Genomic DNA, 13,161 nt, shown 5'->3' on the forward strand with positions numbered 1-13,161 from the left:
TTTGTCCCTCTTGTTCCTTATCGCACAAGAAGATTTTCTTGGACGCGGTTTTGGACGGTGGACACGCTGGACGCGGAGCAGGATCCACGCAGGAGGCACGAACCGGACACCGTATTCTTCATTTGCGGCTTTAACACGATGGGTGAGTTCAAAGTTGGATCGGATGTTTTTTTTTCTTGTCCGGGATGCAGCGAACGATCCAACTGCAATGTGGGGAAAACGTATAGCGAGATGGTGTCTGTCTGGTGTGTTTTGGCGCGTCTGTTTAGCTGTTTATCCAGCGGGAGGAAAGCAGCAGACTGAATTATTACATGTGTCAGTTACGCATGAGTTCTGGCATTGAGCGCTGCGCATCCGTGTGAGGTTTAGCCTGCGTGCACGACAGCTATCAGTCAGCTTTAGGTTGGTGCTTTTCACCTTAACGTTCTGCATAACTCAGAGCGATAGACTGATTTTTTAGAGTGAAATCTTCTTTGACGAAAACACTAAATGCTTAAAATAATGCGCCTTTGCGTAACGGTATTTTTTAAAAATCCACTATAAAAACACAAGAAAGTTTTGGTTACACAATCATCTCACAAATGACTAAAACTTGGAGGAAGTGGATTAAAAACACAATTTAACATTGAACATCTTTGCCGTATTTGGTTGCGTACAGCTGCGTGTTTGGTGAGAAATATCAGGCCTTACATGCATGTGGTGTAACCCGGGTGGAAGCAGCCTGTGGTGGGCCTTGGTCTGGTTGCCTCATCGCTCTTTCATTGTTCTGCCTTTCTGTGTGTTTGTTTTTGACACCAGAGCCAGCCTTCGGTGAGGTGAACCAACTCGGTGGAGTTTTCGTGAACGGCAGGCCGCTCCCCAACGCCATCCGGCTCAGGATAGTGGAGCTGGCCCAGCTCGGGATTCGACCCTGTGACATCAGCAGGCAGCTGCGCGTCTCCCACGGCTGCGTGAGCAAGATCCTGGCCCGCTACAACGAGACCGGCTCCATCCTCCCGGGGGCCATCGGAGGCAGCAAGCCGCGGGTCACCACACCCACCGTGGTCAAGCACATACGGACATACAAGCAGAGAGACCCGGGGATTTTTGCCTGGGAGATCCGGGACAGGCTACTCGCCGACGGGGTTTGCGACAAGTTCAATCTGCCCTCCGTCAGCTCCATCAGTCGGATCCTCCGCAACAAGATCGGGAATCTGTCCCAGCAGAGCCAGTACGAGTCGGGCAAGCAGGCGCCTCACCCACCGCCACAACCAACGTTACCCTACAACCACTTATACTCATACCCGACATCCAAAGTGCCCACTCCCCCTGGCATGCCCACCCTTCCCGGACACATGGCCATGCACAGGATATGGCCTTCCTCGCACTCTGTGACAGATATTCTGGGGATACGGTCTATTACAGAGCAACAAAGTAAGCATGGCTGCATGGAGGGCGGTTGCATTTGTTTATTGCACTACATTTAAACAACTTTTGAAGGGGTTTTGCGCGCAAGAGTGCGAATGAGTGTGTGCGTGTTTGACAGAGAAAGTGGATTTATTTTCCCCTCTGAGTTACTCTAATTGTTCTTTATAGGCCTCCGAAAGTAACTGTTGGGACGTTTTAACCTTACAGGCCTCTGTGGAGTGAGGGAGAGCTTAAATGCCGTTTGACCTGCCTGCTGATATTGATTTGAAAGAGAGGCAGGTTAGTTCAGAAACAGATGGTCCGGCTTGCAGTAATAATTAAGAGGCGGATGTGGAATATTAGAGGGACAGCGGAGGGAAAGGCGCTGAGCTGAAGTGCATCAGAATGAGGTGTGCTGAATGTCTGCCATGACTCGCAGCCAGACATTTTGTGCAGGGCTGCGCACTGAGCAGATTTTACGCTGGCACTAAAGCTCCAGCTCACCAGAAAAGATGCGTTTGTGCCGTTGCGTTTGTCGTATGTGTGTGACATGCAGGTAGGCCCAGATACGTTTGGCTCGGACTCAACAAGAGCACAACTGTTTTGGAAACAGTGAAACAGGATCCGGCATAAATCAGTGTTAATGGTCGGCTCGGTGTTGTGAAAGGGATTTTCTGAGAGCTTGTTTTCCAATGGCAGGAGGGGAAGCGCTGTCAGTCCACTGCAAGCAGCCCTGCTGTCAGGATTCATGGCTACCATTGCAGAAACGCGCCCGGGCTCCTCTCCACTTCCACCGCCATGCGAAAGCCATAACCCGGGCAATCTAAACAAGACAAATGTAACGCAGATATCCAGGCGAAATCACAAGGGGCGGAATATGTTTTGAGAGGCTGCCTTTATAAACAATTTATGCATTTCCAAATTATTAGCAGATGTTTGTGGCAGATTTTTGAATGCTAAGTTTCACAGTACATTTGGTGAGGTGAGAGCTCGTTTGCACCAAAGTGATTTCACCGCTCGGATTATTTAAAAAAAAAAAAAAAATGATTTGGAGTTTATGGAAAATGGTAAATAATAACTAAGAATCTAGACAAAACGTGCAGCCTTATTATCATGAACTATTATTGATTTTACTCGAGTTTATGCTGAATTTGACGCGCATGCGGGCTCACACACACACTGACTTAAATAGAAAAGCTGCAGACAGTCAGTTGCTGTGGGTGAATTCAGTTCCATACATCCATAATACTATTTCCATATGTACAAAACGCATTCTTCTCAAAAAGCTCTTTATCGAGTTATAACTTTGGTGGGCTTGCTTCTCCCAGTGTAAACGCAGGGAACTGTGTATAACATAATATCCATCACTCACAAAAGGAGGGAGACGGTGAGAGTAAATCTAATTTGTCACTGACAGGGGGACGTTTTGGTGGGCTAAAAGGCTCCTGACCCACCAGAGAGCCGCATCACTCCTGCACATCCTCAGCTGGGCCTCGACCTAATCTCCGGGAGGACGCAAAACGTTTAGCTTCATTCAGGCAAAAACACATTTACGTGAAAAACATGACAGATAATTTCACCTTTTTTCCCCCCTCAGTGTTTTAAGTCAAAGCCCTGAACAGAACAATTGAAGGCCTGATCACGTTTATAAGCGCTGAAAAAAATTACTGAAACAAGAAAATATCTCAAACTTATATTTTAAGATATTATCTCACCTGCGGAGAATTAGGGAGAAAAATACTGTCTCAGTATCTGATTATGTAAATTTTGTTTTAACTACTAAAACTGCTATTTTTGTTTCACTGATCAGGATAAATATCGTTTTATTAAATCTTTACGCACAGGGCAGCCGCTGGATTTATGCGCTATCTGTGCGTAAAATGACACGCTGCCGCGCTTTAGTGCAAAATGTCACAGGGTTTATTGTCTTGTGCAACCTGGCTAACCTGCGCCTGATGGGTGCATGAGGAGCAGCGGCCTGTGCGGGTCTTTTCATCTTAAAATCTCCTCTCTGACTTTCCTCTCTTCTCTTCTCTCTTTCTCTTTTGCCCCCCCAGTTAGTGACAGTCCATCCTTTCCCAGCGCCAAACTAGAAGAATGGAGCGCTATAAACAGGACTAATTTCCCTCCAGCAAGCTCTGCACTAGTCAATGGCGTGGATAAACCGCATTTAGAACCTGAAGCAAAATACACACAGGTAACAAAACGGACACCTCTCCTCTTTTTTTTTTTTTTTTTGTAAGCTAAAATGCAGCACGAGTGAAAAGTGTATCCAAGCTTCTGGCGATCAGGCTATTAATCCAACTGAAGTCATGAGTATTTTATAATAATAATTATGTTGTGGCTTGGACATTTCCCTTTCACAGCATTAATGCGCTCCTTCTGTTGGCTAGCTGGTAATGGTGCATTTTTATAATATCTTTTTTTTTTTTTTTTTATTTTGTCTTAACAAGGTGCACTTCCTGTAGGCCCTGCTGCACAGTCAGTGCTTTCATGAATCATCTGAGTGTAAATCATTTAATAATTAGGAGGTCAAAGAGCTTTGGAGGGCCAAGTTATTCTCTTGATTCTTGTTTTCTAGCTTGGTATGTTGGGCTTTTGATACTGAGCGTGGCGTGCTTAACACTCTGAAACTGGTTGGAGTCATAAAAGAGAGCCAGAAAACTAAAATCTAGTCTGTTTTCAGTTTGCTGGTGAATTATTCCAGCGCAGGCCTGTAGTATTTTAATGGCTCGGTTTAGTGCTGTTGTCCATGCAGGGTTTGAGCCAAGACATTGAACTGCATGGAAGGAACACTGACCACTGCATAATTTGTCTTACTCGGGTTTTAAACACAGCAGCTGATTGGCTGATATTTTGTCTAAAACAACTGTCGTGCAGGCCTAAACTTTCGACACATTAATTATTGTGCACTGGTTAGTTAAAGGCGATAAACAGACGGGAAATAGCCATATCCAAAAGAAAGCAGGATGGAGATTAATACATTGATCCACGCCGAATTTCACACACGATACATACAGATTTAAAAAATTAATGTTGAGATGAGACCTCGCGTGCGCCTAATTCCTGAAATAAAAAACATGACCTCGATTTAAATTAATTTACATTATTATTTTCATTGTTTTTCTCTACTTTTTTTTTTTATTCCAAACTAATTATAGTAAGTTTATGTAACGCATTTTTATAGGCGACCATTCCTGGTTTTCTAGAGTGGGGGACAAATGAAGGGCTATGATGTCACCATGTGCGCGCGCATGCGTGCTCGTTTCTTCTTGTTTTGACAGGGTGTGCGTGCCTTACAGACATTAAAAAAAAAAGACAATTTCATGCCGCATAATTTATTTTGCCACTTCATCGGGGGGGATGGCCGATGCTGGAGATCAGGAGCGCTGAGAAGCTGCTGCACGAAGCGGACGCAGCGACTGTCTGAGCGGTTAGCTGAGCAACTGTACAGAAACAGAAGTGAGCCGTTAAATGCAGAAAATAACAACTCTATAAATTACACAGTTTATTGCATGAAAAACAAAGAATGGCGAAGCGCGCGCTGTTCCAGCAAACGGCTGGAGGATGAGCCCTCTGCCGCTCAGGCGTCATCACAGGCGGCCTGCTGGGGTCTGATGGGAAATAGATCTGTTTGTGTTTGTGAAGAGACAGAACACACAGATGGCATGAGAGGAGCGGACTGGGACGGTGGCCGAGAGGTCCAAAAACTCAAATCCATCGTCATGTTTTCCTTACAGCTTATTTTTATATATTTCTATTATTTTCCATAAAGCTGACTGTCAGTGCAGAGTTAGTCCAACCGGGACGCTGAAAACGTCTAAAGGTCATTTTTGTCAAACGTGAGTGGTTTGTGTTTTAAGGCCAAAGGCTGCGGTTGGTAACATGGGGCCTAAAGGCGCTGCTTGGACGGCGGATGACCCCGTGGGACTCTCAGGTTTTTCTCTGGGGGAAAAAAGAGGAAGAAGAGCATCATTAAAATAGATTTAAGGTTAAATCGCGAGCTGAGTGCGCGCGGCGGCTCGGAGCGGATTCCGTTCACCTTTCAGAACAAAACAGTAAAACTGATTTTTCTAACAACATTTCGTTACACATCCACTAATATTTATCGATTTATCTCGCTCGCGGCAGATTAGCGCGCGCTGGAACATTCAAACGTCTTAATGATTTAATGGAAATATAAACAAAGGGATCAGCGCGTGACCACGTTCATCCGTTTGAGCTGTGATCATTTGGCTGAAAGGCGTCCGTGTTTTCATTGTTCACTGTTCAATCCTGGTCATACACGTGATTAACAATAACCAAATTGAGAAAAAAGGCGCCAATGCAGGTAATTATTCTGAAAATATTTTGATTGTCAAAGGAAGGGAATAATTATTTTTAAAATTTTTAAATGCAAGGTGTGTGTTTTGTTATGCAGGTTCATTTATTTTAATAAATGTACATTTTAATGTGTTTAATATTCACAATATTAAATACACCTCTAAATTCAAAGATAAATGTATTTAAAGTTTGGTATTATTTTATATTCACTGAGATAATGGGTGGTGGAGGAGGGGTGGACAAAATAACAGGTACACCTAAAGCATGCAATCTGCCATAAAAACACGCTTTGTAAAGCTTAAATTTTGCTGACTTGTGTCACATGTCTGTGGTAATTTATTAGGCTGTAGTTAGTTCTTGTAGTTGATTTCTTCACACTGGGGGAGTTTCCTTTTCTTTTGTATATGAGCTGTATGAATGAGTGCATGCAACATACATTATGTACGTACTGTATGTGTGTATTTGTGCTGTAGTTGTGTGTGTGTGTTGCACATGGTGCTTTTCATGAGCAGAAGGTGTGTGATAGTCTTTGAAAAAAAAAATGTTCAAAGAGACTAAAAGATTTAAATGAAATTTTAGAAAACACAGCTGAAAAGGCCGCTTGTGAAATAAGCTTCAGTATCACTGAACCGAGTGAAGACACACACACACACACACACACACACACACACACACACACACACACACACACACACACACACACACACCCACAAACACGGACAGACACCCACAGTCACCCAGCACAGACCCACACACACCCGCAAGCGCGTGCACACACACACCAAACCAGTGTTCTCTCTATAGTTACGTGTTATAATCACCACATATGTCAGCTCACAGTATAATTTTTCACATCTATTTTAAAGAAGAGCCAGTGACTCTGCCAGTCAAGCGAGTCCACCGAAAGAAGTCACAGAAACAGAAAAGATCCAAATTTTAAAAATAATTCTCGGTAGTCGCAGACCACCCAGGAACAGAAATTCGGCCTCCCTGTTGAAATGCTATGGTGAATTCCTCAAGTTAAGTCCTGTCGCCGTGCCAGAAAAGCAAAGCCCATTCATGCTTCGAACCCTGTGCTCGCCTCATTCTCTATCATATTTCCCCTCTTCCTGCCCTTTCACTCTCAATCTCTCATGACATCTGTTTTGTGGCGCCCCCAACCGCCCCGTCTCCCATCGTCTGACGTGGTACATCACCGCCGCCGCCACCACCGGGGAGGAACGTCCACTTTTAGGCTAGAAAACAAGTCCCATAGACATAGACGGGCAATCACGCATGTATGGTTTTAATACATGTTTAATATGTTCCAGGGGCATGAGGGCGCATAATTGATCATTCATACTTTCATCAGAATTGGGAAAATGGGTTTTTTATGTGGTGGCTGTGAAGTTAGAATTTAAGTTTCTGCTGCTTTTAATTCAGCAGCACTTTTCCTTTCACTTTCCCTCTCTCTCTGCAGCTCACCTCAGCCTTTTCCCATTAGAGCTCAGCTGCCTGTGTGCGTCTACCTGCACCGGGGTCACTTCACCAAATAATGCAGCTGAAAATGGAGGTTTTGCCTCTCAAGCCTCTGTCAGCTGATCAGATTTAAGAATGTGTATGTGGAAAATAATTTCCTCTTTTTTTTTTTTTTTAAATTCTGGAGGGAAAAGAATGAAAATCACTAACCATGACTGACCCTTCAGACTTTCACTTGCTAATAATCTTCTGTTTCCTCTCCTTTGTTTCCAGACGCCGAATGGATTGCCCACAGTGAACAGCTCTGTCACAGCGCCCAGCATCCCTCCCTACCACCCTCCCACCCAAGTGTCACCCTACATGGGGTACAGCGCCACCACCTCGGCCTATGTGACCGGACCCACGTGGCAGCCGGCCAGTGGCAGTGCTCTATCTCCCCACAGCTGTGACATCGCCACCCCTCTGGCCTTCAAGAGCATGACAGCCAACCGTGACGCCATCCACCCGGTCACTGCCTCGGCGCTGTGAAGCCAGCTCCACAGACTGATGGGAGGAGGAGGGGGAGACGGCGAGGACGGGAGACACTGAGTCTGTCCCCTGTGGCTTCATTTCATTCCACTGCCTCCTTTCTATGAAGGACTCGGCCCCCGGGACCCGTATTTGTGCCGTTCTGTCTGTCACCCCCTCCTCCTCCTCCTCCTCCTCGCTACACACAGTCAGACCAAAGACACACGAGGAGTAAACAGTCAATTTTTACTACAAACTCGTTGTCTGAAAGAACTTGCAGGACAGGTGTACTGAAGGACTGATGTATGACAGCTCCTCCATCCATCAACACAATTCCTCTCAGATTCTTTACTGCACACTTCTGCAAATGTCTTTGGGCAAATTGGGGTAATGTATAACTTCATGAATAAGCAATCAGAGAAGAGGGGAAAAAAACTTTGCATTAGTGTTTCAGGGTGCTTATTATTGCTCTTGTTTTTATATGTTTGTATGCTTTTTTTTTTTGTGTGTTGTTGTCTATGTTTTGATAAAAGCAACTGTCTTATGGAGCATCGTTTCCCCCACTTCTCTAAAAATGTAGCCTGCGCAAGAGCTCCAGAGAGAAGTTTATTTATTAGATTAAGGTACGTTGAATGAAGTGCAATTTGCCTTAGAGACAGCACGGGAATCTCCACGCACGTTCAGACAAAATTGGCATTGGTCTTATGTTGGAATCTAGAGCATTAATTGACAAATGTTGCACAGTGAAATTGAATGTATCTTATTAAATTGTTTGGCTGGTACTGGAGTTTGCTGGTTGTTTGGGGAATCCTCTAATTCTTACAATAATAGACACCAGTATGCACCACCGTGGCTAAAAATATTTATATTCCCTCAATTGTATGTTAATCAGAGCTAAATTCAAGGTATTGTGCCCTCCTGGCCTGTTTTACATGAGCAGGAAACTGCTTTCCATAAAAGAAAAAGAAAAGTGTGCGTGCTCATGCAAGGCCTGTATTTTCTATTAGCAAGTGTCACGGCTCACTAGGAAAGTACATCAGAAATGCTTTGAGCGCACACGGTGTTTGTCACCACATAAATACGGCCCGTCTAAATTCAGAAACATTTATGTCTGAACATCAGTTCGCCAGCAAAAGAATACAAGGATTAAAGGAATTAAATATATGAAATCCTACAAAATATTTTGCGTATTTTTTTAAAAAGAAATTTGGCATCTAAAGCACATATGTTGAAAGTGATATAAAATGCAGTAGTATTACCAAAATACACTTTATTCTTACAGAAAAGGATGAATTCTGTAAATCCATCATGAGGGAGTTGTATGATTTTGAGAGCCCTACTGTCCTTTGTAAATAACAGTGAGAGTCTAATGTCATGCATTATAATTTCCAACAATTTTAAACACTTGTGTGCCATAAATAATTTTTCAGTTGGATTTAAGCTAAGACGCAGCAAATTAGAACATGACTTGTTGCATTAAAATTCAGATGTGCGTGCCGGGGACTCCCAGCCTCCCGGGGTGAGGTGGAGTCCACGTGCATTCAGAGAGCCACAAATAGACTCATTGGCCTGCGGTCTCCAAGGTCATCAGACATCTGACCCAAAGGCGAACCTTCGGCAGCCACAAAAAGGGCCGAACAGGGCTTGTCAGGGCCAACTCAACATGTTCATTACAAAAGAAAAGCGCACAGCCCAACTGACAAATGACATGTTTGCAAAATGATGCAAAAATACTTTCTGAAATTTTTGAGGGGGGAAAATGTAGTGTAATAAATTATGAGTGTGTCTGGCAAGCCCTATCTAGCCCTGCAGTGGAAACCAGAGATTTAAGCAAACTGGGCTGCAGCGTGGACGTGAAGTTGGAGATTAATAACGTGATAAAACTGCTCACCTGCTCTTTTACATAGCACTACCTGCAGCTGAGGGTTCAGAGGGTGGTTGGGCTTAGCTGCGGCCCCATGTTTCCATTCCTCCTGTGTTACAGCATAAACAGTCCCTCCGTGTGACAGTGTCAACAGTCCTCCCCACGCAGGGCCTGATTTGACTTGGAAAGCACTCTTCCCCGCATCCAGTGGTCACGGACCGTTGCTCAGGGATCCTAGTGTTTCTTTGACCGTACGTGAACCACATCACAGGGACGTGATGATCATACGCTCGCCGTACCAGCCGGCCCTCGCGGCCACCCCGTCCCCCTCCACCATCCATCACGTAGCCTACAGTAAATGATGGTGAACTCTCTGAGTGGCATGAAAAAGTCGTTAGATGCTGTTTTCTTTTTTTTTTTTATACCTCAGCCTACAAACAACAAGGCCAAACAACTTTTCCTTTCAACTGAGCTGCACTGAGCGCAGTCTTGTTAGTCTCCTCTGACTCATGCAACAAAATTAAAATGTGGTCGTCTTAATTGACACCAGTATTTAAAAAATAAGAACAGTGTGTTTTCTAGACAGGAGGAACAGCTTCTCGAAAGTCTAATAATCCATGCTCTTGTAGTCTAATGTTGGTCAGCTTTGTGGAGGCGAGGGTCTAAAAGGCGTAGTTTTAAAAATAGGGTCAGACACGTGTTTATAATTAATGATGTTGAGTCTGACTTCAGTGTCATATGGTTATCTTTACTTCTCCACATGCAATCAGAAACAAGACAGCCATTTGCAGGGTAACACAGAGCAGAGTCTGCAGCACCGGGTGAACAGGGCTTCATGCGTGTTCCTGCTCAGAGAACAGTTCTTAAAAGGAGCTGACAACAGCCAGAGTGTTTTCTTAATGCCCTAAAACAGCCACGTTGAGCAAGACAGGTGAGTAAAACCTCTTATTAAGGGGGAAAAAAAAAAATCAACTGGGCTTGGGAAAATCACAACATGTCTGGTTCCGCTTCTTTGGTATGTACGCATGCGGCTCCCGTGTTCATCCCTCTCACATGAATCACTGCTTTTTCCAGCACATGTAGTGTAAATCCTGGACATTTTAATCTATTTTAATCATTAACCGCGTCTGCATTGGGAAAGGCAGGTGAAGCCATGTCCAAATTGCAGGCCTGTCAAAGCGGAGCCAGTGGGATTGACACGTTACAGGTGAGGATGAGGAGCACACACGGACGGGGTGTGAGGAAAACGAGGAGAAGGGGACTTTGCCGCTGGAGATTTATGATGAGCGCAGCGTGCGGGGAATTCAGGTGAAGGGTGGCTCTGTTGCTACCAGCGACACACGCTGCACACGCTACAAGCTGTCAGGTCTGAAACAAACATACACATTCAGCACTCCATTAAAGAAAGGACAGGTTAAGCACTCTATTCCATCAGGCTGCAAGCCGCAGTTGTTAGTCTATCACCACAGGCCCCCCGGGCGAAAAACCAGGAGCCGTTCCATTCTGGCAGAGAGAAACTCCCACATTAATGACGACTGTCAAATGCCAACGTGGCTCACTATAAGCTACTACCACATGAGGTTAAGATGACTATCTCACAGAGCAGCCTGTGCAACAGGTGTGTGTGTGTTTGCATGTGTGTGTGTGAGAGCATATTTGTGTAAGAGATGGCGGAGGGAGAGAATGTGTGCGGTAACCCCCCGCTCCTGCAGCCACATTTGCATTTCTTGAGCTTGTTGTTTTAGCTCGCACTAAAGCTGCGCTCAGGCACCGGCAGAGAAAAGGCTGGAGCTCGGCTGGCTGATACAAGCTCTCCGACCGGCTGACAGGTCCTCAAACAACAAAGTGCTCTGCTGGAGGAAAGAGGAGGAGGAGGGCGAAGAAGTGGTAAACTGAGGGAAGGTGATACGCTTATAGCAAGGCCAAGCTGAAATGCTCCCAGAGAAGACCCTCTGCAGTCTCCTGCTGCACAGACTTACAGTGAGAGGTCGCACACACACGCAGCCACACTCTCACACGCACGCACTCACTCACTCACTCACACACACACACACACACACACACACACACACACACACACACACACACTGAGGCACCAAGTGAAGAGTTTTTATGTTTCCTTTTTATTTGTTACCAATACATGAAAGTACCTTTTTCACAAATGCTAACATTTAAGATTGAGATTAAAAGAAGTCTAAGTTTATACAATTTCTTACCTATAAAAGCTTGAAAAATAAAGATTTAACATGAGTCCAATTTAAAGGAGGTACATAAAAATGTCAGTCATGCAAAAAGATCTGAAAAGGTCTACAACAGGCCTTCATATGAGCAGAAACCCTTACACACAATAACTCCTACTGAGAATTATTAGGCACTGCTGTGGCAGTTTGGTCATTAGAGATATACAGTATGGCTCAATGCTACAGGCGTGATCACAGTATATATTTGCAATCGTATTAATACAAACAGTAAATGTGTGTGTCACTCCTCTGCTATAGCGAGTCCACACGCTGCTCCTTAATGAGCAGTTCATTTTAACATATGAGCGATAAGAGACGGATGAGTCCCTCAGAGTTCTGCTCAGGTGGTCTAAGGAAGAGCGACTCGTGAACTCAGCATGAGTTTGTTCCGTCAGATCACAGGTACTGTGCAGATGATCATCTCTACTCAAGTGCTGTATAGTTTTGTGATTGTCACTTAAGCCTGCATTCACTTTTATTTCACGTGACACTGAACATTAAAGCACCTTAAAGCTTGCTTTAGAATTTCTCTATAACTAAGTATTTATGACCAGATAAGCGACTTCATGAAAGAACATTGTTAATTATTCGTCTGTGAGAGTTTAACTCTCAACATTTGCTTCATCAGGACCGTGCGCCTGTGGTTCGCTCACTTTTGATCGACAAAAGCAAACAACCCCGCAACAGACTTTAGGACTTCCATTCAAATTTCGTTAAAAACCCTGATTGGTGAGCAGACATGTGTGACATCACTTTTTTCTCCACTGAGCACCGCCCACTTTAAACCAGTGAGACGAGCTCAGAAAGAAGCACGAAATACATAAATCTCTCGTGTGAAATAACCAAAACTGTTCTAAATTTGGCAGAAAATATCGTGTTCATGTTGGAGCCCATTGCTCATAGTAAGAAGCTGATTGAGAAAATAGGTTTTCGTGGCCTTTAGAACCTACTTATCCACAGTTAAAAATCTGTTTTCTATTAGAAATGTATTTGTCAATTTTCAAATACTGCAGCTGTTTTTAATTCCTGAGAAACGGACTTTCATGGTGATGCAGTTTTTCCTGCAGAAAGCTGAATTCGAACATACATTGTAAGGCTGCTTTGGTCTTTTGCAGAGCGGCATTGTGCATTCAAGGTAAACAAACAAACATAAAAACTAATTTGGTTTGACGTTACTGGAGTCAGTTGACGTTATTGGCAATGAGGCACGATCCATAAGGCACTCTGGTGGTTTAATTTCTTTGTTGTTGTTGTTGTTGTTTTTTTTTACCAGTTCCTCTGCAGCCATCCAGACACATATTCATAGACCAGCAGCATCACTGCCCCACCTGCAATCCAACAGACGAGAGTGAATCAACCAATAGGAGCTGAGTTTTAGTGATT

General features: G+C 44.3%; 2 protein-coding genes across 2 annotated transcripts in view; one reads left to right on the forward strand and one right to left on the reverse strand.

Annotated features, from left to right (window-relative positions):
• pax9 (paired box 9) lies at positions 1 to 8,408 on the forward strand. Its single transcript, XM_070980100.1, has 4 exons — positions 1 to 142; positions 799 to 1,413; positions 3,444 to 3,583; positions 7,441 to 8,408. The coding sequence occupies exons 1-4, from the start codon at positions 139 to 141 to the stop codon at positions 7,693 to 7,695; spliced, it is 1,014 nt and encodes a 337-aa protein (XP_070836201.1). The 5' UTR covers positions 1 to 138; the 3' UTR covers positions 7,696 to 8,408.
• A 3,231-nt stretch (positions 8,409 to 11,639) lies between these two features.
• The window catches only part of slc25a21 (solute carrier family 25 member 21), a 92,740-nt gene continuing 91,218 nt past the window's right edge, over positions 11,640 to 13,161 (reverse strand). The window contains exon 11 of the mRNA XM_070979597.1: positions 11,640 to 13,106. Within this exon, the coding sequence (XP_070835698.1) occupies positions 13,045 to 13,106 (62 nt within the window). The 3' untranslated portion in view covers positions 11,640 to 13,044. The remainder of the gene's footprint in view (positions 13,107 to 13,161) is intronic.

Source organism: Chaetodon trifascialis, chromosome 14 (assembly GCF_039877785.1).
Source record: "Chaetodon trifascialis isolate fChaTrf1 chromosome 14, fChaTrf1.hap1, whole genome shotgun sequence".
NCBI lineage: Eukaryota > Metazoa > Chordata > Actinopteri > Chaetodontiformes > Chaetodontidae > Chaetodon > Chaetodon trifascialis.